General features: G+C 41.3%; 2 protein-coding genes across 2 annotated transcripts in view; both read right to left on the reverse strand.

The window, feature by feature from the left end:
- LOC110967628 (cationic amino acid transporter 2-like) lies at positions 1 to 27,417 on the reverse strand. The gene is made up of 9 exons (XM_051960124.1): positions 27,376 to 27,417; positions 22,810 to 23,179; positions 20,607 to 20,762; positions 20,324 to 20,489; positions 19,269 to 19,405; positions 18,487 to 18,709; positions 17,023 to 17,159; positions 291 to 393; positions 1 to 43 (listed from the first exon to the last, which is right to left on the reverse strand). The coding sequence occupies exons 1-9, from the start codon at positions 27,415 to 27,417 to the stop codon at positions 1 to 3; spliced, it is 1,377 nt and encodes a 458-aa protein (XP_051816084.1).
- Positions 1 to 27,807, reverse strand: part of LOC127537399 (piggyBac transposable element-derived protein 4-like) — a 206,159-nt gene that overhangs the window by 13,695 nt on the left and 164,657 nt on the right. The window lies entirely within an intron of this gene.

Genomic DNA, 27,807 nt, shown 5'->3' on the forward strand with positions numbered 1-27,807 from the left:
TCAGTTGACTCCGCAGCATTCCTTGGTGGAGTAGTAATCTAGGCTGAACATGGGTTCAGACCAAGATCGAAGGTCAGATTTCTCTGTCGGGAGGATGAAAAATGGCCTGAATCTCTGGCAGCATGAGCCCTGATTAACGATTTTAATTGATTTTAAGCAGTACTATTAGTCAAAGCAGAGTATTCTAGCTACTTTCTCAGGATGCTGTGAGTGAATCTTTAAAACAATCTTCTAAAAAAAGGTGGCATATTTACATAAATTAATATGTTGTTATTATACGCTATACGTACCTCAGTTTGAGAATACACACTGCAACAAGACTGTATGCAAAGATGGTCCCAATAGAACTCATGTCTACCAGTGCCTTTAGGTCAAATAACAGCACCAAGAAAGCTGTAAAAGACATCCAAATACAGTGTAAGTCAGAGACCAAACAGAAGTCTACAATTTGACATGCAATGTATATACTGAATATACAATGTTTATAGTATAGTAACACCAATTAAAGTTCACCTGACATTTTGTCAGCTTGTTTACATTAATGGAAAATAATGATTTTTGGGGGGCTGACATCTGCTTGGTTTTCGTGACAGACAGCTCAGCTATATATTATGGCCAGTTCATGATTTTTGTTTTCACATAGGAGAAATTTCATCATGTCCATGGGAGTCTGAGTGCACCCCTGTGTGCAGCCCAAGGCCTCAGACCATGTGCTTACTGTGTGGACAGTTCATGCAAAATGTGCATGTGTCAAGAAAGAAAATTGTATGTTAGCTTCAAACACAACATAGATGTCATGTTTGTATAGTGTTTCGCATGCTGCTCCTGGACTTGTTAAGAGCTTGCTAACAGCATTTTATTTTTTCATGTCCAGATAAAAACTATGAAATGATTTCAGGGAGTTTACATAATTTCTTCTCGCTCCCATGTGCACAACAAGCCAACATATTGCTGACTTAGTGTTATGCCCACTGCCCGGCCGAAAAATAAAGTCGCACACTCTAATATTTTGTTGGACTGCCTTTAGCTTTGTGCATGGCACTAATTCGCTGTGGCATCATTTTAAAAAGCTTCTGCAATGTCCAAAGATACATTCATTTTCACCATGATTTTAAACTGGTCATGGGAGAGTTGGACTGCTGTGCAAAGTCTTCTCCAGTACATCCCAAAGATTCTCGATGGGGCTGAGGTCTGGACTCTGTATAGGCCAATCCATGTGTGAAAATGATGTCTCATGCTCCCTGATCCACTCATTCACAATACGAGCGACATGAATCCTGGCATTGTCATCTCGGAATATGTCCGTGTGTGATAGTCATGAATGAATATGTCACAAGAAAAACAAACAGTTACACCAACCTGAAGAGGGTTCTGCAGGATTAAAATATTGCTGTATACTGTTGTTAAAATTATCATTTAGAACCTGTTAAATATACTGTAGTTAAAATTGTGTAATATGTTGTAAAAAACATGCCAAAACTTTGAGAGACTACATGAATATTGAGGGATCTGTGAGCCAAGAGGTTGCCAGGATCTGCGATCCGCTTGTTTAGACTTGATCGTGTTTGATTGCTTGTGCCTGCCGGAGCCGGAAGGCAGAACCGTCCGCCACTGTGCGCCATTCGGACTGGAGTTGCCGAAGGAGCATTACATTGTGTGCGCTGCTCTTTTTCATCCGCTTCTGCAGGCCGTAACATTTTGGAGGCACCGTTGGGATTGGATGTGATGAGGGCCAGCTGTCCAGGATAGACGTCCAGATCATCATTCAAACCCTCCCCCTACACCGACAGCCAAGGTGGATGAAACTGCATGGTGGTTCAACAACTGCGTGGAGAGACTTGCAGGCAAGCTGAGGTCAACCGCTGGTGCCAGGAGAGCTGCATCGTCTACTCTACAAAGAGAACGTCCTACATCACACAGATTCTGTCCACTGGTCAGAGATGGAGATGGATTCTTCAGAGAGAGAAGACTTAAAACTGGAAATTGGAGGAGCACTGTATACACTGACAAGAGATGCTTTGGTTGAAGTTTGTGACTTCCTAACTATTGCTGGGCCAAAGTTTGAAAAAGTATCAGGAAAAAGTCATTCATCGCTAATTTCACATGTCACGAGATACTTAGAGAAGAACTGGATAACCTTGAGGATCAAGGGATGGCGGAATTACTGACTTTAAAAGATAAAATTGCTGAGTTACAACAAGCTGCTGAACTTAATGTGCTAGAACAAGTAGCTGATGATGCTAAACAGACAGATGTGGAGCCACACCAGGTTATGCAACCTCCAGAGGGAGAACGGTTGCAAAAAGAGATAGAAAAATTACAGGTTGCATTAGCATTGTCACTCCAAGAGAAAGCAAATCAAACCAGTGGGGCCAAACAGGCAGTGAGTGAGGAGAGTAGTAGTAATCGAAAAGACCATGTTCCTCCTCAACCGACGCCACAACCTCGCCTGTCATTACAGTGGGGCAGGGAATTCAAATTATCAGGCCAGGTTGGAGAACCAGGACAAAGAGACAAACTCACATTTTCTAGTCTAGCACATCAAATTGAGCAAGGCATCAGCAAAGGATTTCCTGACATAGAAATAGTCGATGCAGTGATTCGAGCAATTGCACCAGGCTTACAACTGCGCAGCTACCTAGAGGGCAAAACAAACTTGACGTTACCTACCCTGAGGAGAATTCTAAGGTCCCATTACCAAGAAAAAGGTGCAACAGAATTGTACAAACAACTCACTTCAGAGGTCCAAAGCAGCAAAGAAACCCCACAACATTTCCTGATACGAGCCCTGGACTTGAGACAAAAAATCCTGTTTGCATCACAGGAAGCAGAATCTGGTCTCAAATATGATCCTGTCCTTGTGCAGAGTATGTTCCTTCATACTGTCCTCACAGGCCTGCAAAATGATAGTATTCGAAGTGACCTTCAACCATACCTGCAACAAACAACAACAAGTGATGAACTGCTCCTTGAGAAACTGAACATTGCCTGCGCAAATGAAGCAGAGAGACAAAACAAAAAGAAACTACTTGCCCAACAACGAACAATGTCAGTGCACTTAGTCCAGTCTAATGACACACCTGCAGATAAAAAAAAGGAAAAACCCAAATTTGGAACTCACCAGCAAAACCCAGTCTGAGGTACTAAACGAACTGAAAGAAATGCGTTCTGACATCGCAGCGCTGAAAACCCTAGGTGCTGAAGTTGCACAAATCAGAGAGGCCATTAGGCAACCTAACTCAGCACAGACGCAGTACATACCTTCATCTGTTGCACAGGAATGCAGTCCTCCCCAGTTTCAGTATCCACCGCAGAGTTGCTGGCCTCCCCCAGGACCAGGACGAAGAGGAGATACTGCTCAATACCAACAGAGGTTTGCACCACAGTACCAGTATCATACTCTGAGTCGTGCACGCCTGAGAAAATGTTTTGGCTGTCAGCATAGTGGAAGTGACTATTGCACTCATTGCTACAGATGTGGCAGTACTGAACATTTCCTTGCTGGCTGTAGAATGAGAGGAACTAGAAAAGACAAAGAGAGTTTGTTAAACGAAGGAGGGTTACCCCCACGGGACAGGGAGTAACCGGCAAAAGCAGAATGTCCCAACAGAACTGCTCACACTGTGGTGTCTCTGGAGAAGACAGAGTATTCAAAAGATGTGCATCCTGTAAAAAAGACAATTACTGCTCCAAAATCTGTCAAGTTGAACACTGGCCAAAACACAGAAAAAAAAATGCAATGAACATCTTCATCCACAGGGAAACCAGCACTCTCGTCCAAGAGTAAATGTCACCCACACCAAGAAAGAAGACAGCCGATCCTGTCTTGTTGATTTGGTAGGAAGACAGTGTGTGGTTGATTGCTATATACAAGGCCATAGAACTCAAGCATTATGGGACACAGGCTCTCAAGTCTGCATTGTTGATGAGAAGTGGATTAAGAGACATTTGCCACTAGAAAAACTAAGAGATGTGTCTGAGTTACTTGACGCACCAGATGACTTGAAAATCATAGCTGCCAATGGACAGAACATGCCCTACAGAGGTTTCATTGAGGTCACATCTGGATTAGCTGCAGATGATTCTGATGCCAAAGAACTTATTGTCCCCATGTTAGTGATGAAGGGAGGCAGCCTCTCACAACCAATCTTAGGTTTTAATGTCATTGAACGAATAGTGAAAACCAGCACCATAGAACCGCTTGATGCCAACAGAACAGAACAGTTGCATGAAACACTGAGAGCAGCTTTCCCGATCCTTCAGAGAGACAGTGTTTCAGCTTTCATTGAACTAGTGACTACAGAACAGTCATGTGACTATGTTGTCAAGACAACAAAAGAGAAAGTCATCATACCAAAGCACACCTCTGTTCAGATTGAATGTAAAGTGCAGACACCACCACTGAAGAAAGACACTACACTTCTCTTTGAGCCAGACATAAATCCTCAGTGGGCAGAAGGCCTTGAGTTTTGTGAGACTGTTGTAAAGCTCAGATGTGGTGTTTCACCATACATTGTACTTAGTGTGCAAAATCCAACCGACCATGATATTGAGTTGTTAGGAAAAACTATTGTGGGTACTTTACAGCAGGTCCAGGCTGTGTATCCAGCAACCATTTTGGAGAAATCTGATCATTGTCCCCCAGTGTCAGTGAGTAATGTGAATGTTGAAAGTGAGCAAGCAACTAATACTCAGTGGGATCCACCAGTCAACTTGAGTCACCTGAGTGAACCTGAGAGAGTAGTGGTGGAGAACATGCTTCGAGATGAATGCTTCTCCTTTTCCAAATCAGATGATGACATTGGATGCATTAACAAGTTGAAGTTGAGCATGTCATTAAAGGATATGGACCCTGTAGCACGCACCTATTTGTCAGTGCCAAAACCACTATACAAAGAAATGAAAGAGTATCTGCACAATCTCATTGCACAAGGATGGGTGAAGAAATATAACTCACCTTATGCCTCACCAGTCGTGTGTGTGAGAAAAAAAGATGGCAGCCTACGTCTTTGTATAGACTATAGAGAACTAAACAAAAAGACTCATCCGGACAGACAACCAATCCCTCGAGTGCAGGACATTCTTGACAGTCTTGGTGGTAACTCATGGTTCTCATTGTTGGACCAAGGAAAGGCCTACCACCAAGGATTCATGGATGAAGACAGCAGACCTTTGACAGCATTTGTAACTCCATGGGGCCTGTACGAATGGATAAGGATTCCATTTGGGCTAATGAACGCACCTGCAGCCTTCCAGCGGTGTATGGAGGAGTGTTTGGAGGAAGTGCGAGACAACATCTGCGTCCCCTATCTGGATGACACACTTGTGTATAGTCAGTCATTTGAGGATCACGTGGACCATGTTCGTAGAGTGCTCCAGCTGTTGAGGAAGTATGGAATCAAGCTTAAGCCCAGCAAGTGTGAACTGTTTAAACATGAGGTCCGCTACCTGGGAAGAGTTGTTTCAGCCGAAGGCAGTAAAATCGATCCAGCTGATACCATCGCTGTGAGAGCCTTGAAAGATAAAAGACCAAGCAATGTAGGAGAGCTGCGAGCTGTCATGGGCCTGTTAAGCTATTATAGGCAATACATACAGAACTTCTCTCGTATTGCTGGACCACTTTATGATTTGTTGAAAGGGACAGCAGAAGACAACAGTGGGCCACAAAACAGGATGAACACACGACGAGCTATAGGAAAGACTAAAGGAGTGCCGTCTCACAAACCCATTCTGTGGACTGAAGAACATCAATGTGTACTGGAGCGGCTGATAGACTGCCTGGTGGAGCCACCAATCCTTGGGTTCCCAGATTTCTCAAAACCCTTTGTCCTCCACACTGATGCCTCAAACCATGGTCTTGGAGCAGTCCTGTATCAGCATCAGAATGATAAACTCCGTGTGATAGCCTCTGGCTCTCGAACATTAACTGCTTCTGAAAAGAATTACCATCTGCAGTCAGGAAAATTGGAATTTCTTGCTTTGAAGTGGGCGATCACCGAGAAATTCAGGGATTACCTGTATTATGCACCTACCTTTACTGTGTTCACTGACAATAATCCACTGACCTATGTCCTGTCAAGTGCTAAACTCAATGCAACTGGGTGCAGATGGGTCGCTGAGCTTGCGGACTTCCACTTTACCATTCGATATCGCCCTGGTAAAGAGAATGTGGATGCTGACAGTCTGTCAAGAATGCCTCTGAATATTGAGGAGATGATGGGTCAGTTTACTGAAGAGTTAGCATCGGACTGTGTGTCAGCGATAACACAAGCTGTCAAGTCACAAGAATCGAGGTCATCACGAGTTTGCCCAGAGGTTTGTTCTCTCCAGTGTTCAGCAGCCAGTGGTGAGACACCCAAACCATTTTCTGTTACTGAGATCCGACATGCACAGCGAGATGACCAGGCTATCGGTCCAGTAATGCAGTGTAAAATCAGAGACAAAAAGCCATTAGGACATGAGTCTAATGCCCTCAGTATGCAAAGTAAATGTCTCCTGCGTGAGTGGGAGAGACTTCATGTTAATGAAGATGGTGTTCTCCACAGAAAGACAGCGAACAAAACACAGCTAGTCTTACCTGAGAAATATAAAACCACTGTACTCCAGCAGCTGCATGATGAGATGGGTCATCAAGGGATTGAACGAACAACATCACTGATCAGGGATAGATTCTTTTGGCCTTACATGCAGAAAGAAATTGAACACTATGTGGCAAGAACTTGTACATGTTTGAAGCAGAAGACACCATGTAAAGAAACAAGAGCCCCTCTCACCAGTATTGTCACCACGCAGCCATTTGAACTAATGTCAATAGATTTTCTCCACTTGGACAAATGTAAAGGTGGTTACGAGTACATATTGGTAGTTATTGATCATTTTACTCGTTTTGCACAGGCTTATGCCACCACCAACAAGTCTGCTAAAACAGTTGCTGATCGGATATTCAATGACTATGCCTTAAAGTTTGGACTGCCAGCTCGCATACATCATGACCAAGGCGGTGAATTTGAGAACCAGCTTTTGGCTCAGCTAAAAAAGAACTGTGGCGTGCTAGGATCGCGAACAACACCCTATCACCCCCAGGGAAATGGGCAAGTTGAGCGCTTTAATCGCACATTGTTGCAAATGTTAAAGACATTAACTGACAAACAGAAGACAAACTGGAAAGAATCCTTGAACAAGCTGATCTATGCATATAACTGTACACGATCTGAGGTAACAGGTTTCTCCCCTTTTTACCTTCTCTTTGGGAGGTCTCCAAGGTTACCTATTGATGTCTTGTTTGGCCTCACCACTGAGACAGGGAAAACAGACCATCAAACATACATGGAGAAATGGAAACATGAAATGCAGGACGCGTATGACATAGTACAAGCGAATGCAAAGAAGTCAACAGAAAGAAGTAAAAGACATTATGATGGGAAGGTGAGGAGCTCAGTATTGTATCCTGGTGATCATGTCCTTGTTAGAAACCTGACACCAAGAGGAGGCACTGGGAAGCTTCGTAATCATTGGGAAGAGAATATCTATGTTGTGATCCGCAAGGTTGGAGAAGACATCCCAGTCTATGAAGTTAAACCTGAGCAGGGAAGAGGGAGATCAAGAATCATGCATCGCAACCTGTTACTGCCATGTGATCACTTACCTGTAGAAATCCAGCCAACAACAGTGAAACAACAGAAAAGGATGACAGAAACAGTCTCAGAAAATGTGAATGATGGAGAGGAAGAAAATGAAGATGAATGTGTGTACTATTACAGACCAGTAGTACAGCCTCAGGTGCCCATAATGGACAGGACTATTGAGCCTGCTGATATGCAGGAAGACAGTGACCGAGAAATGACACTGTTAAGTGCTGATAGGCCGCTGATTGAAGAAAGGCCCACAAATGAGTCTGAGATACAGCAGGATGAAAATATGCTGCAAGTGGATGGAAATCAAAGTGAAGATGAACAGCCAGTTGAAAGAGCCCAGGATGAGATTCCAGAATCCCCATATTCAGGTCTTGGTGATGGTAATAGAGAATCAGGACATCAGTTACCAAGAAGAGAAAGGCGACCCCCTAAAATCTTCACCTATGACCAACTAGGAACCCCAGTATGTTACAGTGCTGCACATGCAAATGAGATGCCTTGTCAGTATCAACCTATGCCATACAGACAAGTTCAACCAATGACAATGTGGACAAATCCTTTTCAGTTTTATCAACCCCTATTTGTGCAGGGATACTAGTTACATAAAAAGCCAAAATGACTTAAATTGTTTGTTGTATTTAGTACAAGACTGCTTAACTGAGGAGAGAAGATCACAAGGCTTAGTAAAGTGATAGATAAGAGTACATGTATGTTGGTTGTTATGAAAAAACTGTAACTATGTTGCAATTACCTTCAAACTACAATTGAATATTTGGAACATAAGATTTGAGAGTGTGATGTCGGGACAACATCTAATTTTGCAGGGGAGTGTGTGATAGTCATGAATGAATATGTCACAAGAAAAACAAACAGTTACACCAACCTGAAGAGGGTTCTGCAGGATTAAAATATTGCTGTATACTGTTGTTAAAATTATCATTTAGAACCTATTAAATATACTGTAGTTAAAATTGTGTAATATGTTGTAAAAAACATGCCAAAACTTTGAGAGACTACATGAATATTGAGGGATCTGTGAGCCAAGAGGTTGCCAGGATCTGTGATCCGCTTGTTTAGACTTGATCGTGTTTGATTGCTTGTGCCTGCCGGAGCCGGAAAGCAGAACCGTCCGCCGCTGTGCGCCATTCGGACTGGAGTTGCTGAAGGAGCATTACATTGTGTGCGCTGCTCTTTTTCATCCGCTTCTGCAGGCCGTAACACGTGCCGTCAGAGAAGAAAAACTCTGTTGATGGAAAGATCTGGTCATTCAGTATACTCAGGTTGACCTCATTCTTTGGACACATAACAATACTAAACCTGACCAACCCTAGATCATAACTCTAACCCCCACAGGCTTGTAGGCACTAGCCACGATGAGTGCATCACTTCATCCACCTCTCTTCTTATGCTGATGTACCCATCACTTTGGAAGAGGCTAAATCTGGACTCATTAGAGCACATGATGAACCACATTTGTTCCTCCCAGATGATGGTTCACCACTATCCTTCCAGGTTTTCAATAATGCATTTGACAGTTCTTAACTTGATTGTAGTAGTTTCAGAAATCTCCTTAGTTGTTTTCTTTGCTTAATGCTGGCCAATCCTCAACCCGCCACCATCACAGACTCAGTTCCAGAGGAATTACTCCGCCACCGTTCACACCACAAGCACAAGGTAACACGAAGAGGCAAGAAAAAAAGTGGAGTAAGAGCCAGATTAAAGCGGGAGACATGTAAACAGCGGCCGCTCCCCTCCATTATCCTAGCCAACGTGCGCTCGCTCCGTAACAAGCTAGACGAGCTACAGGCTAACATCAATTACCTGCACGAGTACAGGACGGCTTCGATTCTAGCTTTCACGGAGACGTGGTTAAACAACAACGACTGTAACAGCCTGCTGCATATCGATGGCTTTGCCCCCACTCTGAGACTGGACAGGGACAGAGAGCTCACCGGTAAACAACATGGCGGAGGTGTCTGTCTGTACGTTAACACACGTTGGTGCTCCACCGTTGTTGTGAGGGAGAAACTGTGCTCTCCAGACATTGAACTCTTGGCTGTTTCGCTGCGCCCTTACTACCTACCTAGAGAGTTTCCACAGCTTTTTGTTATTCTGGTTTACATCCATCCCAAAGCTAATGCCGCCACTGCCACAGAACATATCATGAACTCACTGGACAACCTGGAACGCATCTCCCCCGACTCACCTAAGTTTATCCTCGGTGATTTCAATCACTGCTCCCCTGGGAAAGCCCTGAAAGGTTTTCAGCAGTACATAACATGCACCACACGCCTGGGGAAGACGTTGGACAAATGCTATGGGTCAGTTCCAGATGCATACAGGTCTGTTGCTCTCCCCCCTCTAGGCTCTGCTGACCACAGTACTGTTCTACTCATTCCAGCATACATCCCCATTATACGGAAAGCCAATAAAATCATCTGCAACATCAAGCAGTGGACCAAAGACAGCATTCTTGCCCTACAAGGATGCTTTGAGTCCACAGACTGGGATAACTTTTTAATCCCCTCCAATAACATCAGTGAACAGGTCGACACCATCTCTTCCTACATCTCTTTCTGTGTGGATAGCATTATCCCCTCCAAAACTGTCACAATATTTCCCAACAATAAACCATGGATCACCAAGGAGCTCAAAGAAACCATCAACAAGAAGAAAAGGGTCTTTTTCACTGGCTCTGAATTAGAGAAAAAAGAGGTCAACAGGGAAGTTAAGCGTGCCATAAAAGCAGCCAAGCTGAAGTATAAAAACAAAGTTGAGGAAAACTTCACACAGGGGAACCTCCGCTCAGCTTGGCAGGGCTTGAAGAACATGGCTGCTGTGAACACCACCACCAACTGCAGAAACACCATCCATGTGGACGGTAGCAGCCCTACATCTCTTCCCAACGACCTCAACTCTTTTTACACCAGGTTTGAAAGAGACAACACCGCACAGCTGGAGGAGATCAGGACCACACTCCAACCCACTGACTGCACACTGACCTTCAACAGAGAGGAGGTGACCAGAGCCCTGAGGAGGACTAAAGAGACCAGCTCCCCCGGCCCGGACAACATCTGCGGTCGTGTGCTCAGACACTGTGCAGAACAGCTGGGAGGTGTGTTTCAAACCGTCTTCCAAAACTCCCTGGACAGTAATAGAGTTCCTCAGTTGTGGAAACATTCCACAGTCATCCCCATCCCCAAGAAGAGTACAACCAAAGTACTCAATGACTTAAGACCTGTGGCCCTCACCTCTCTCGTGATGAAGGCAATGGAGAGAATCGTGAAACAACATGTCATCAGAGTAACTAACTCACAGATTGACCCTCTCCAATTCGCTTATCGTACGAGCAGAGGTGTTGATGATGCCAAAACATTCATTCTGGACACTGTACACCGTCACCTGGAACACCCAAACACTTCAGCAAGACTTCTGTTTGCTGACTTCTCCTCTGCATTTAACACCCTCCAGCCTCACATCCTGGCTCATAAACTCTCCTCCCGCTTCCACCTGGATAATCAGCTCATCCTGTGGATTCTGGACTTTTTAACCCACAGATCACAGAGGGTGCGGGTCAACAACACCTTCTCTGATGTACTTCACACCTCCACTGGTTCTCCTCAGGGCTGTGTCCTCTCTCCGCTTCTCTTCATCCTCTACACTGATGACTGCAGATCCACACAGCCCAACTCCCACCTGGTCAAGTATGCAGACGACACAGTCCTCCTGTCTCTGCTGTCAGGACCTTCTTGGTCTCACAGCTCAGTCCTCCAGGAGTTTGTGGACTGGTGTGATGACTCTTGTTTGGAGCTGAATGTTGAAAAAACCAAGGAGATGGTGGTGACCTTCTCCAACAAGCAGATGGCGCTGGCTACAGCCGTCACCACCACCATCCATGGACTGCCTGTTGAGCTTGTGGAGGAGTACAAATATCTGGGCACCATCTTTGACAGCCAGCTGAAATTCTCCTCTAACACAGAGGAGATAATCAGGAAATGTCACCAGAGGCAGTATCTCCTAAGGAAACTCAACTCATTTGGAGTAAATAAGAACATTCTCCAGACATTCTACTACTCCTTCATAGAGAGCACCATTACATTCTCCATCATCTGCTGGTTCTATTCTATCAGCCTCCAGAACAGAAACCGCCTGCAGAGGACTGTCACTGTCTGTTCCAAGATCATAGGACTTCCTCTGAGAACTCTATCTGCAGTGTATGAGCACTTAACATGCAGACTGGCGAACCGGATCATCAGTGACCCCTCACATGCTCTCTTCTCTGCATTTGAGTGGCTTCCTTCTGGTCGACGGCTTCGCTGCCCCGCATGTAGGACACAGAGGAGAAGGGCCACCTTTGTACCCAGGGCGGTCCAACTACTCAACTCATAACCACAACACCCCCCACCCACTGCCACCACCTCCCACGGACTTTAACACGGACCTCGTGAACTTTTCCATTTGCATTTTGCACTCTGCATTTTACATCTGTACTGACTTATTACTGTACCTACCTCATTGCCATTGCAACTATTCTACTTGTACTACTGACATACACTTGTATATTTGCACTAGTAAATTGTTTACCGTATTGTCATTTTAATTTTTTAGTTTTTATTTCTGTACATAGTATTTTGCCTTTATTATTATTCCATTGCACTGACTGCTCTACGTGCCTTTGAATTGCCCCTTGGGGACAAATAAAGTTTTTTGAATTGAATTGAATTGAATAATTTGACCTTTCTGAGACAGATTAGCATCCTTTCCATGACCACAGGTGTAGCGTACTAACGAGCAGAACATTCCAGAGCAACACGCAAGGATCCAAAGGCCCTTTTTCAAAACTGTAAATTTGGTAAAACATCATTTCAGGAGACAGCTAACCCAAAATTCACCTCCAAATGGAACATATGATGATTGGAGGTTTACTACTGAATGACCACTCAACACTTTTGGAGACAACAGGATGCCTCCTACCTCCCCTTGAATCTGATAAGGGTCAAAGAGTGTCGACTGTGAGGAAAACCACACCTCAGGATTAGCATTCTGACCTTCTAATCTGAATACCTAAAACACTGAACTTGTGTGCAGGAATGGATTCAGCAGTTTAAATCAGAACACTAAAGAAATGCAGCATCACCAGAGTGACAATCTGAACTCAATCTCTGATACCAGATTGATCAGGACCACTATGGAAGAAGAACACATCAAATCTGAAGTGTTTGTGGAAGATGCACACACGACACACAAACACCCCCTCTTCTCTCTGTCACAGACTGCAGCCACAAACTAGATGAGCCCTCAGTAGATGGCAGAACCACACCCATGCATGATACTCTGTATCAATTTTGATCATCCTACTTATATCCCTTCATATACAAATGATGCAAAATGCAAGAAATGTGCTAAGTGACCCCTGTGACCTTGACCTTGATCAGCTGACCTCTAACTCCACAACTGAGCAGGGGACCTTAGACCGATCTTCAGTGCCAAGTTTGATTATCCTGACTTCAGCACTTGCAGAGATATCTGAACGGACATACACACACACATACTTACCCAGCCAGCCAGATACCGAAGCGAATGCAGTAACCGCGCTGACGTACACATCAGACGTGGTGAAAGACAAAGAGGGACTTTTTACTCTAAAAATATATTCGCCCTATGTCTTTTTCTTAATATTAGTGAATGTATATGCTTTTATGTTTTACTATGTTATAAGTTTTACCTAAAGTCTATTTGTAAGTTCATTCTCGTGTACATCTTTTATTATTATCTCGGGAACCATATGAGATACCTATATTGTGTTTGGCGTCTTTTTAATCATTTATTTGGTGTTAATTCAGATCTGTGATCATCATAGATGTTGAACAACTGGATGTCTACATTTAAGAAATAAACTTAGAGTAAGATATAAAGGTATTTGGCCTTTGACCTCTCCTGGACAGTGAAGCCCAACACCACCCAAAACAGGGGAAATACATCCATGATTGGTAAGATGCTGATTTGAATCTGACTCCAAAACTTTCTACAAAGAGGAACTCACTGGAATTCAACTGGGCTTTTTCAGAGTTTTAGTTTGTGCTTTCTTTTGGAATTTGTCTTGGGCTAGATTTATTTTTTTGTTGAAGAATGTAACTCAGGGTTTTAGAAAAATTCAACTTGGACTTGTAACTGGGCCTGCAAAAAGGGCTTGTAGAACATGAAAATCTTGAAGAAAAACTGACTCTTAGAAGAATGCAACTGGACTTAAGAATTACCTAAGAACTACAACAGCACAAATATTTTCTTGATATCTATGAGCTTTGACTCTTCCTGTTTTTACTTCAGCACACTTTTGCAATGCAAACCTGCCAAAGTGTCTCCTTGTCTCTGCGTTCCTGAACCAACTCATCCAGCAGATCTTCACAGCTTCACATCCTGCAGCGACGTCCCTCTCACTACTACAAAGGCTATGCAAGTATCACTTTTCTTCTGCTAACCAGGTGAATTTACAAATTGCAATTGATTTTCCAATTTTCAAATCTAAATTCATCACCTTTTCCACGAACTGCTTCCAGTGACAATATCACAGTTCACGAGTTTATCTACATTTATTAATTCACTGTCTGCTGTTGTCATGTCATTGTTATTTGTTTGTTTGTAGTATTAGTTAATAAATGTTTGTGTATAATTATCGTTGGTTCTACCGTGTATTTCTTTGTTTTGGGAACTGGAGGTCAATGAAATCAGAGTTTACGACTTTCAAAATGAGACTGATAAACCTCATTTTAATCTAAGTCTCTTTGAAACTTAGTTTAAATCGATAATTTCCTCAGGAAAGCTGAGGATAGTGCCCCTAAATTAACAAGTGCAGTTTTAAGCATAAAGTGTAGTTTCTTTCACTAGGTGTGTTGTAGCCTACACTTTAGTCACATATATATCCATTTTTGTTCTGCCAAATGAGGCTATTTTCTGCAACAATTTTGTGACATTTATTTATGGACCCATGAACAAGAACCCATGTTTGTCAACTTATAAACTGCTAATTAGTCCCAAATTGGAAATCTTCTTGTTAGTTAATCTGGTGCATTGCTGTCCTTCAGTCTGTAATTCTAGAATTTCATTTCAAAACAATTTCTTAGCAGATACTTTCATCCAAAGTTATGTACATCTGAGAGTAGATACAACACTAGCAAGGATCTTGTCAGGACAAAAACAATCAAGAAGTCAGGATAAGTGCCATAAAACAAGTTCAACTATGATAGGACTTTGGTGCATACAGGTGGTACAAGAGGTAATAGGACATTTTTCTTTATCTGAAGTTTTTTGGATGCTTGTTGGGCTAAGGGGAAAAATAAAGATCGGTTAATGAAAATAATTCTAAGCTATTATATTTACATTTCATTTTCCCATTCAACTAAATACACACGTGGACAAAATTGTTGGTACCCCTCAGTTAAAGAAGGAAAAACCCACAATTCTCACTGAAATCACTTGAAACTCACAAAAGTAACAATGAATAAAAATTTATTGAAAATTAAATAATCAAAATCAGCCATCACTTTTGAATTGTTGATTAACATAATTATTTTAAAAAAACTAATGAAATAGGGCTGGACAAAAATGATGGTACCCATAACTTAATATTTTGTTGCACAACCTTTTGAGGCAATCACTGCAATTAAACGATTTCTGTATTTGTCAATGAGCGTTCTGGAGCTGTCAACAGGTATTTTGGCCCACTCCTCATGAGCAAACAGCTCCAGTTGTCTCAGGTTTGATGGGTGTCTTCTCCAAATGGCATGTTTCAGCTCCTTCCACATATGTTCAATGGGATTCAGATCTGGGCTCATAGAAGGCCACTTTAGAATAGTCCAACGCTTTTCTCTCAGCCATTCTTGGGTGTTTTTGGCTGTGTGTTTTGGATCGTTGTCCTGTTGGAAGACCCATGACCTGCGACTGAGACCAAGCTTTCTGACACGAGGCAGCACATTTCTCTCCAGAATGCCTTGATAGTCTTCAGATTTCATCGTACCTTGCACACTTTCAAGACACCCTGTGCCAGATGCAGCAAAGCAGCCCCAAAACATTACTGAGCCTCCTCCATGTTTCACCGTAGGGACAGTGTTCTTTTCTTCGTATGCTTGGTTTTTGAGTCTATAAACATAGAGTTGATGTGCCTTACCAAAAAGCTCCAGTTTGGTCTCATCTGTCCAAAGGACATTCTCCCAGAAGCTTTGTGGCTTGTCAACATGCATTTTTGCAAATTCCACTCTCGCTTTTTTATGAGTTTTTTTCAGCAGTGGTGTCCTCCTTGGTCGTCTCCCATGAAGTCCACTTTGGCTCAAACAACGACGAATGGTGCGATCTGACACTGATGTACCTTGGCCTTGGAGTTCACCTTTAATTTCTTTGGAGGTTGCTCTGGGCTCTTTGGCTACAATTTGAACGATCCGTCTCTTCAATTTGTCATCAATTTTCCTCTTGCGGCCACGTCCAGGGAGGTTGGCTACTGTCCCGTGGGTCTTGAACTTCTGAATAATATGAGCCACTGTTGTCACAGGAACTTCAAGCTGTTTAGAGATGGTCTTATAGCCTTTACCTTTAAGATGTTTGTCTATAATTTTTTTTCGGATGTCCTGGGACAATTCTCTCCTTCGCTTTCTGTTGTCCATGTTCAGTGTGGTACACACCTTTTCACCAAACAGCAGGGTGACTACTTGTCTCCCTTTAAATAGGCAGACTGACTGATTATGAGTTTGGAAACACCTGTGATGTCAATTAAATGACACACCTGAGTTAATCATGTCACTCTGGTCAAATAGTTTTCAATCTTTTATAGAGGTACCATCATTTTTGCCCAGGCCTGTTTCATTAGTTTGTTTTTTTAAATAATTATGTTAATCAACAATTCAAAAGTGATGGCTGTTTTTGATTATTTAATTTTCAATAAATTGTTATTTATTGTTACTTTTGTGAGTTTCAAGTGATTTCAGTGAGAATTGTGGGTTTTTCCTTCTTTAACTGAGGGGTACCAACAATTTTGTCCACGTGTGTACATAAGGAGAATAAATCTGTATAAACCTCATTGATGATTGTAGTAGAAAACCCTCGCTTCACTTTGAACTCACAAAATGCAGAAAGTTTGTTTTGTGCAATGGAGCAAAATACTGTCTTCAATTTTTAAGTTAGTTCTTCTGTTTCTATGTGCATCTATGGTACACTTAAGATTATGGAAACATTGTGTTTACATCAGTAATAATATGACTGGGGTACAAAGACATCTAGTTTAGGTCAGGTAATGAGTTTGGTTAGAAAGGGTAAAGTAACCCATGAGGTGTTGATTGGGACAAAATGAACAGAGTTCTCAGGCAATACTGAGTATAAACATCAGCTGCAGCTGCCTTACCGGCCACAGCTCCTGAGGAAAGCGTGGCTAAGACAGGACTTTGCCTGGAGCTCATGTAGCTGAGTCTCTTGAAGAGGAGCCCATCTCTGGCCATGGCAAAGATCACCCTTGGCATTGGAAACATCATTCCAAGAAGACTGTGGAAGAATCACATCAGAAGTGAAGGCTGAGCTGGCTAAGAGGTTATTCAATCAATTTTGTATGATATAGTATGCACAAAAATTCTGTCTGTCAAGTGATCAGATTTTAAATGAAGACTTCATGAGTCCTACTTTGTAATACTACTCAGCCTGTGCAAATAGATGCATACAGTGTTCTTGCCTTTAAATATTTTCACTTGTGAGAGAAAACAAATGGACAGTATCATCAAGTAAAACACAGATTTACAGAGGCAAGTGTAACAACCTGACCACATGACGTTAAGAAGAGCTTTAATTAAAACACGTCAGTGGTGTTTGTATGTACATCCAGTGTTTCAGTGCTTCGGAGCTATTTGAGACTAAAAACCAGAGAACTTGGCCTTTCTACTGTGAATTTGAGTTTTCTCCCAATATAGCTCGTGTCCAAATTCATGGAAATTCAACCACTGGAGAACTATTTTAAGTTTCTTGTCTTGTCACATACAATTTGTGCTGGCATATGTGTAAATGTGTAGACTAGCAAACAAAATAGTTGTGTGAAGTTCAACAGAAACGCTAACAATGTAAATGTGATTCAAGATTTCAGCAAAAGCTAATGTAGTATAGGGTAGAATGTATTTGTAGTAGAAAGAATAAAATGGCTATTCACAATATTAATATCCATTTGTAAGAAACTTCTTATTTAACCACTAGCTTTCTTCTGGCCAGAAATGAAAAACAAGTGGCTAAAAAAAGTGAAATCTTTTACTGTAAATGTCATATCCAGAGTTATGCATACCATTTTCTCAGGAATCCAAGGCACTTTTTGCTTACTACCAAGTCCTTTGGAATATTTCAGATTAAAACTGTTTGCCTCTCTTCATGTCATTAGCAGTCAAAGCTCTCAGTGATGGGCCCTAATAGCAGCTCACAAATTCTGCAGCTTCAGCCATGCTTTACAGTTGACTGGTAATTGACTAGAGAGCCAATGCATCAGCTGTTCTCAAACTTCATTAGCTGTTTTAGAGCATTAAAAATAATGTAAAACACTGTAGAAATTGCAGGATCATCAGGAATGGTATAGAAACTGCATAGTTTAAAACAATTTAAGACCATTCCAAGGTGTCTGAAAAAATCTGAACATGTCATTTTTTAGCGAAAATATAATTAAAGAACCATAGAGATTGTTCAGATTTTTCAAGAACATCTTAGCCTTTCATCACCCATTGTCATTTCCAGCCAGAAGAAATCTGTTATTCACATAAAAATTAACTTTACCTCAATTTTTGTCATGGACGTAGGTGATTTTACAGAAAACTTCATCTTTAAGGCTACAGATCAGTACCTTGTTGAAAGTGCACAGAGGGATCCTACAGCCACAGCATACTTAGCTGGCTCCCAGCCAATGTACTCAAAGGCCACAGGTAGTGGACTGTGGGTATCGAGCAGATAGTAGGGCATCATGAGTGTTAGGGCAGCTGACACACCAAAGTAGGCCAAGAAGCAGATAAGCAGGGACACCACAATCCCAAGAGGAATAGCTTTCTGTGGGTTCTTCACCTCCTCACCTAGAACCACACATCAAATCAACGTTACATTTTGCAGTTTAGGTTCAAGAACTGACCCATCTGACTGAACAAATCACAGACAAGACATTATGACCAATCAGATTAACTATTTATCGATTATCTGGTAATAAAAGCATGTCAAAATCTATGATCTATTAGACATTGGCCAAATCTTTAAAACAAGGCAACTAGGTGACAGCATCTTTCAAACAACAAGGCTTGTTGGGTGCTTCCACCAGTAGTGATGAGGGCCTCTCAAAAGCAATACGAGGATGGGAGATGTGCTGGAACAAGTCTGATCCATGATGGCTTTGACTCACTAATTAGAAGAACTAGAGCTCATGCTGGTAACACCTTGGTGTCAGATACCATAAGTGACCTTCAGAACTCAGAGAGTTTCTATCTCAGCAAGTTGGAGTAGCTTTGATGACACATCAAGGCTGAACATCATATCACGTCAGAGTGGTCAATTATGTCTTGGCTTATCATACTAAGTACAGAAGCTGTTTATTCAGTCAAGTCATACAAAACTTATCTTATGCATCTCACTCAACAGTACCAGTTGTAGCAATGCAGTCAAATCCAACAAAAGCATAAAAACACGTTGCTGTTCCTGCCAAAGTTCCATCAAAGCCATAGGGAAAGAACCCGCCAATGCCAAAGTCACTTGTTTCATTGTAGGCCACTGTAAGGTTCCTGCACAAAAGAAGGATTGCCATATCAGTTATCACCATATACAATATAAATTATGTTTGCTATTTACAAGTTAGCAGCTAAAACCATTGTGATGCATTGAGAACAGAAACTATAGCCTATATTCTGTTAATATGTATTTATAATGGTACAAGTAGATCTGCTTAATGACAATTGTATATTCAATTAAATGTGCTACTTAGTTGAAGCCTACACTTGAGGTGTGTAAGATGGTTAGATCTTGATTTTTAAAGTGCCAGCATGACATAGTTTAACATTCTTGAGAGTAAAGAACCAATAATAAAATTTCCTTCAAATCAGATAACTACAAATTCTATTCGGTGAAAAAATACAAGGCCTTAGTGCTTTAATCAGTTTCTGTTTTAGGGTTCAATTGCTTTACAAAGGTCTGCAGAAAAAAGAATTTATTAGAAGAAAAAAATAAATCAAGTAAGACTAGTGTTCATTTTGAAAATCTCTTGTGCTTGTCAGGAAAGGAAAAGGAATTTGACAGTCTCTGAAAACTCTTGCCGCAAAAATTATCACAATATCTGTGCACAAAGCTCTAGGGAATCTTCCATGAGTGGTGATGCCATTTTTCAAGCGAACTGTAAATTGACCTTCCTTTAAATTACACTACCCAGCCCCCCCCAAAAAAACAAACAAAAAAAACAAACAAACAAAAAAAACTGCCATTATACAGACACACACACAGTTTAAGATATAGTGGTCTAATAAAAAATGTTGTTCATTTAGTTTAGACCCAGCCTAAATCAATGATTTAAGGCTGGTGAAGACTTTTACAAAATACCAATATAGGGAGTAAGGAAATATATTCTTATTAAAATAGGTGAACTTGCTTTTAATGACATACTGAAATGATTTTAATTTGAATGAAAAATTTGTATAAAGTCAACTTACTCCACTTGGTGAGTTCCATTGAGAATAGTTTTCTCGCTGATTCGCCAGTTGTTGATGTCTCCTTTTATAAAGCCAGAGATGACGATAAAAACTAACACAGCCACATTGACTGCAGTAAAAACAGTATTGACAATAGCAGATTCTTTCATACCAAATGCAAGTATCACTGAAAATAAAGAACAAAAAAAGTATAAACTGCAGCTGAACTTCATCTTGAAGAATATCTTGCATTATCAATATTCATTGTGCTCCATCTTCAAACAGAAAGTTGTATTACTATTACCAGATAGCAACATTATTAACCCGGCAGCAAAGAAATCCGGGTATGGAGCCAAGCCAGGTGAGTCCATTGGTGTATGTTTTCTCAGAGTTTCAGCAATAACATTATGTGTCAGGTCATCAAAAGCCCCAATCCAGGCTTTCGCTACACTAGATGTTCCTGACAAGAACAAAAACATTTTATTTAGTACATTTTCTTAAGCAGATAGATTTAACAACCAGAAAAATCAGCAACATTCAGACCAGTTTAACATAGATGAACATGATTCTACTATGACTTCAGGGGGAGTGCTTGTATGATGAAGATGGATGAGGGTTCACACATAAGAACCATTTCAAACTGACATGACACTGCACTGACTAAATTAAAGTAATTAAATTCAAGTCTATGTATACTCTCCAATCCATCAGAAAAATCCAGAATTAAGGATATGACAAGAATGCAATAGCATTCTTGTCACACCAGGATCCTATAATAATTGTGATACGACATGAACACAGCATAAAGTAACAATGTAAACCTACAGTACATGTAAACCTACTGTATGTAAACCTAAACTGTTTACATACAGTTTAGCCACCTGGTGGCAGTTACTAGCATATTATGACATCTTCATTTGGAATTGAGTTTCTGGCCACCAAACACTCCAAGTCCAACATTTGCTTTAGTTTTAGCTCTGGTTTAGTCTCCACCAACTCTGCTGTAAAAAATATTGGGCCATTACCTTCAAAGCTAGTTTCTACCTTTGTCTGTCTGAGCAGGCAACATACAATAGGTTCAAGAGTCTGAATGAGCAGATGCCTCACAGTCTACCTGGTTTTTCACATTTAGCAGCTGCATCTGCTACCTGTAAAACGTCCTAACCATGAGCAAAGCTGACCAGATGTTCTGCTGCTGGGTGCACAAGAGTCTTCACAGCAAAAGGAAAATCCCTAGTGTTAGCACAGTGGTGCAGCAAATGTGGCTAATGTTACTGTTAGCTTTGATTATATACTCACAGGTTTGAGCTTTTTGGAAATTGTAAAACTAAGGGACATACAAGGATGGTGAAAGCATTACACTAATCTGAAACCAATTAACCATGACATGGAGGTTTCATGTGATTTCATGTCACTTGTTTTGCTTTAGTCCTGTTCTTTGTGTCCACATGTACTGAACTAAAGATGAAGTTCCAAATAATTGTGTTCCCATTGACATAATTTTTCTGTTTCTGGTGTCAGACAACAGAATGAGTTGAAACAGTGACTGAAACGCAACCAATTAAGACCACATGTTAATCAGCTGTGACTTCAAAATTGCTGCTTTACAGCTAAACTACTGATATTACAACCACATCATCTGCGGATAAAATGACTATACTCCTAAATTAAAGATAAAGAGAGAGGCTTAGAAGAACATCATTCATGTAAATGTCAGTGCCATATTGTGAAATGTTTTGTTTCACAATTTCAAATCACTGAACAATGCAGACACAGTGAATGCTGCATCTTAGCTGTCCTGACAGTAAAACCACCTGTTGAAAACACTTGCTAGAACAAAATGTTCTACACTCGTGGTGGTCGTGGTGGTTGTGTGTGTGTGTGTGTGTGTGTATATATAGATAAGGTGTCCCAAAAAAATGCATACACCTTTTAACAGCTGATAACTAACTAACCTCACACCGCTAGACTTCTTTTTATAGGGATACCTAAAAGACAAAGTCTACGCAATGAGACCTGCAACAGTCACTGAATTGAGAGCAACCATTGAACGTGAATGCACACAAATACCAAGGGAATTGTTTCATGATGTGTGCTATTTCATCGCTTCGCGTTGTCGGCAGTGTCTGGACCAGAACCGACATCAGTTTGAGAACAGGCGGTGACAATACAATAGAATGATGTTTATAATTTTTTTACATGTTGAAAATTAAACGAGTTATAATAAACACCTAGTTTACAATTATTTAAAGTGTGTATACATTTTTTGGAACACCCTGTATGTATATATATATATATATATATATATATATATATATTTACACACATACACACACATATATGTTTTCATATACATGGAAATAATGCAAATTTAATTCACCTATAATTTTTTAAACAACAGCTCTAAGCCAAAATATTATTGATCTGTGCAACTCATTGAGTATGTTTATCCAATTCAATGATTCAATGTCTAAAAAACACATGAATCTTCTTTATGCTTAACTTACCAATGACATAGGACAGCAGCAGATTCCAGCCACTCACAAATGCCCAAACTTCTCCTAAAGCCAGGTAGCTATAAAGGTAGGCTGAGCCTGTTTTAGGGACACGAGCTCCAAACTCAGCGTAGCACAACCCTGCAAAGACTGAAGCCACTGCTGCTACCAGGAAGGAGATGATGATACTGGGACCAGCAACTTCCCTTGCCACCTCTCCTGCGAGCATGTAAACCCCAGCTCCAAGTGTGCTACCGACACCTAGGCCCACCAGGTCCAGGGTGGTCAGGCATCGGCAGAAACTAGACTCCTCGCCTTCTGGCTCCAGTGATTTCTTACGAGTCAGGGTTCGAAGAAACTGTACCACTTTATCACATGATGACTTGAAATCAGTATCACTGTGACTCAGCAAAACAATAGAAAATAGTGTAAGTACTGTATTTCATTTCCTAGCCTGATTTTTGGTAAACCAGGAAAATCTATATATTGAGTGCAGTTAACATATATTAATGAACAGAAATACATCCTTTGGGATCCAAAAGGTTGTAGTTGACCACTGACAAAAGTGTTCAAAGTTATGTGAGATTGGTATGAACAAATATTACCTGCTAGTCATTTCCAAGCGTTAGTTTTCAGGTAGCTGGGTAATGCTGGGAAAAGAAAAAAAAGTTTAAGACTGCTGCTGTTGCTGTATAATTGGAAAAGGAAAGAGAAAAAGACTCCCCCATCTTCCCAGCCAACAGTCCTAAAGCACTTGAGACTGAACACCTGAAATCAGTTCAGGTAATCAGACAACTCAGAGAACTCCTGAATGCTTCCTTCTTCTTCTTCTTCTTCTCATGAAATTCCAGCAGTCTGCAACCAAGCAAGAAATTTGCTGTTTTATCTTATGTTTTTACAATAGAATGGAGTGTTGCGTAGATACTTGCAACACTGTCTTGAAGAAAACTTGAGAACTATTTTCAGAAAACACTGACAAAAACAAAAAAGTCCCAAATGTAATATCTCTGTGAACAACACTTCACTTCGCGTCATGTATGTCACACAAATCATGAGAGTGGTGTTGATCTTCTCATCTCACTCTCAACACAAAATAAATAAACATAATAAAATAAAAATGCACGATTCCCCAAATTGCAGTAAGAAAAAGTATGAATTTTTGTTTTAGTAATGTATAATGTTTTCTCATCAGTAAACAATTTGAGGACTGCAACACTATGGAGTTTGTTTTTATCATGTGCAGATTCAGCTGACATATTTGGTAGACAGGAACCTGCTGGAATAAAAAAGCAGCTCTGGAGGTCGACCAAGCTTTACACAGCAGAGATTAATTCTAAACCAGGAGCAGTGCACTGCAGTAAATGTGTTTGTAGAAATTACAGTCGGTGGGTAGGAGGACTTAAAGTTGTCATGAAGTTAGATCTCCTGATCTGGATCAACATTCTACAAAAGACTAAGCCTCCTCTCTTGTCACTCTGTCGCCCAGTGTATGATGTAAATTTGGTTAAGTCTGTCCTTGTTACGAGTGGGGGTGGTTGTAGAACCCAGGAGCAGTAACCAACAGGAAGACAGTAGGTGTTATAGAACAAAGGGTTTTATTAAGAAAAAGTCCAAAAACACATCCACCAAAATAACTAGAAACAGGCGCAGGGTTGAGTTCAAACAGCAACTCTCTCCTTAAACCCTCTTCAATTAACTCAGGTGAACAGAGCGTACTTACACGCAGTAGGTCTGTCTCAAAAGTGAGAGCAGGGGGTATTCCACGAAGCTGGCTTAGGTCTAAGCCTGGCTTATTTCGGTCAACTTCGCTAACTTTAGTGAGAGTTTAGTTCCACCAACAAGGCTTAGGGCTAGCCTGGCTTGGTAACCATGGTAACTCAGCCAGAGCGACAAGCCTGGTCCGGGGCAGGCTCACAGTCAAACTTACTTTAGCTCCATGTCAGAGAAGGTTCTGACGAGCTTCAGAAAGACGCCTGTGAACCGCATGTTACTCATTAAATTCATCTTGATCTGTAATCAATGATGTTCTTGTTCGGTGACATACATTGAGACCTTTTTTAGATTTTCTTATTTAAATAACGCCGGAATAACCGAGAATCAAACTATATCATATTACACTACACATTTTGTCACAGTGCACAACTGTGGCTCAGTGGTTAAAGCATAGTTAAGTAGATTAAATCTCGTTTCACTTTTCATTGCGCCATGGGTTCGAATCCACCAGCGGTAAATACTTGGAAATATCTCATTTTCTTTCTTCTTTCACCCTCAAAGTGCAGTCAACACGTAACAGGAATAGGCACAGATTGTCTTAAAATAAGCAGGACACAACAGCCACAGTTTTCCATAAAGAATACCTTCCTTTTACCAGCGGTCCAATCTGATCATGATGATAATCCAAAGGTGATGCCAAATGACGAGATAACTATTTTGTGTACAAGCTCATTTGTGTCTACTCCCTTATTTAAATGTAGGGCACAGTAGCACCATCATCTCTAATAAAAATGACATCTCCTCTATAGGCCTACATGTTTTTTTCTGCTTTTTTATTCAAAGTTTGAGTGTTTGATGAAACATCTCCACATGAAGTTGCCCCTTTTTTCCAAAGTATTCCTACTTTGGTTTTAGGTGTTACCTGCTGCTTTATTCATCTATGGTGGATATATATTTGTCAAAACAAGAACATGAATTAGGCCTACCAGAGTAAAAAGTGAAAACCACCATCACATTATAAAAAACCAGGCTATGTTGTAGCCTCTTTCTCTCATATATATATATGCATATATATGTTTATACACACATAAAAAATGTCTTCAATGGGTTTTGAAAAGCTTTATTTCATCAAGCTTGATCTCCTCTGGGCCACAGTAGTGTGACAAACTTCAGGGTGAGGGAAAAAAAGTCATCAACCACTGCAGTTGTGGGTTATCCCTAATCGGTGTCAAAAACTTGCCCTCTGAAAATTAAATTTTTAGACGTGTGCGTGTGTACGCTCAGACTAAGTGCTTCATTAAAAAGAAAGGTAGTGTCTACAGATACGGACCCGTACCCGTAGCCTGTGGCCTACGGATACGGCACTTTCCCTTACCATAAATATTAATGAGCCGGCTGATGAACGCGCTTCGTGATTGGCTGGTAATCCGACGGACATAGACATTAATGAGCCGGCTAAACTGATGAAGGTGCTTCCGTGATTCGAGGTGAATCTGCGGAATGAATGGCGGAACTAACAGCCAGCAAACTACAAGTATTTTTTTACCTTCAAAAGTAGCGACAGACTATTACATATTAACAACCTAAACAAAACCCTGACGTATTTTCTGCGTCTGTCAACACAGACCCTGTCACAGTCACTTTAATGTTAGTGGACTCTGTTGAATGGCTAATTTACATCACCACAAACAAATCTCACAATATCACAGTAAATCGAGTTTGTGTTTTTTTTTAATTCATGCCGAATTAAAGAGCTGCTCCTCACCATTCGCGAGTGTTTGTTTCATATTCGACATCCTTAATTTTATCTTGTAAATTAGGGTCCGAAATTAAATGGGAACATTTGCAATGGAGTTCATCAGCCGTTTCCACCACTGAACGCGGTAAACTAATTAATAGGAACTGGACTTCAAACAATTTAGACACGGCGTCTAAAAGCGTAAAAACTACATTGTCTACGTAAAGTGTGAGAGAAGACGGTGTATTTTTAGTTAAATTATACAATGTTCGCCGTCAAAGTCATTCATATAAACTGCCTGTAATGTGCAGCAAATAGTAGTTAACCGGCGCCAGCTCTTCAGTGACCTTAACGGGTCTGTACCTCTAGTACAGATGCTACAGGTACGGGTCCGTACCTCTAGCATCAACCAAAAAGAAAATAAACACACATTTAAACGGTCGGCAATGCTTTGCCAGGCAGCGTCTCGAGCTTTATTTATCACAACCGTGTTGCCTTTTCTTGTGATAATCTCCCTGTAGTCCTCGTACAACTCCGTGAGAAGTTTCTGCTCCGCTGAAAAGAAAGTCTCCGCTCTGTTTTTGGACATAATATCATCATTTCGACGATCGACACGTCTGGGCTTTTTATCTCCCCCGGACGCGCGCTCAGCCTGGCTTGGATCAGCCTGGCTTGGATCAGCCTGGCTTGAATAAGCGTCTCTGAAAAACAGCCGAGCCTCGTTTGTGGAACTACTTGCAGCTGAGATTAGAGTTGCCCCTTGTTCAAGCCACGCTTACCGGCGTAAGCCCAGCCTGTTTTAGCCAGCTTCATGGAATACCCCCCAGGTAACCAAGGTGAGTCCAGAAAAACACTCAGAAAACACAAACGAGTCCAGCGGGGAGTAATCCTTAGGAAAAGGCCAGAGCACTCAGGATCCAGAAGGAGTTTGAGGGTGAGCAGCATGGAGGTCAGCCAAAGTTGATACTCCCACAAACAAGGAGGGGAGCAGAGAGCTTTTAAGCAGAAGGGCAAAGGCAGGTGACTGACGTTGGCTTGATTACTCCTCAGCTGAATCTCATGCCACACTCAGGTGTCCTCCAGCGGGCGATCAGCCGGGAGAGAGAGAGGGAGACAGGAACAAAAACCGGGCAGGAGCCGGAACGGCTTCCTGACAGTCCTCTTTCCATCTTTCTATGTTTATGGAGATTGTGTGTCTCAAATTCCCCCATGACCCTAATGAGGAGTAAGCAGTGTATAGCTGATGGATGGATAGTTTTCAAAAGTCAACATGGCAGGACAGACATTTTTCTAAAATCTTACTTTCATCCAACGAAGAGAGCAGGGAAGGGTTTCATCATGTCAAACTGTCACACATGTGGGTAAAGTGCAGGTTAACTTGTCATCATCTTTGATGTCTACGCTGCACCCAAAGGTGAGTCACTACAAAGTCACAAACTATTCACATTCTAGTGGAACATGATGGAAACTATCACAAAGAAAAGGAAATACAGCTGCAAAGACACTACTTGTAACTGTATGCAGCTGGTGTAAGGAAATTCTCAAAGTGCTTTGCCTCT

The sequence above is a fragment of the Acanthochromis polyacanthus genome, chromosome 15, assembly GCF_021347895.1.
Source record: "Acanthochromis polyacanthus isolate Apoly-LR-REF ecotype Palm Island chromosome 15, KAUST_Apoly_ChrSc, whole genome shotgun sequence".
NCBI classification, from domain to species: domain Eukaryota; kingdom Metazoa; phylum Chordata; class Actinopteri; family Pomacentridae; genus Acanthochromis; species Acanthochromis polyacanthus.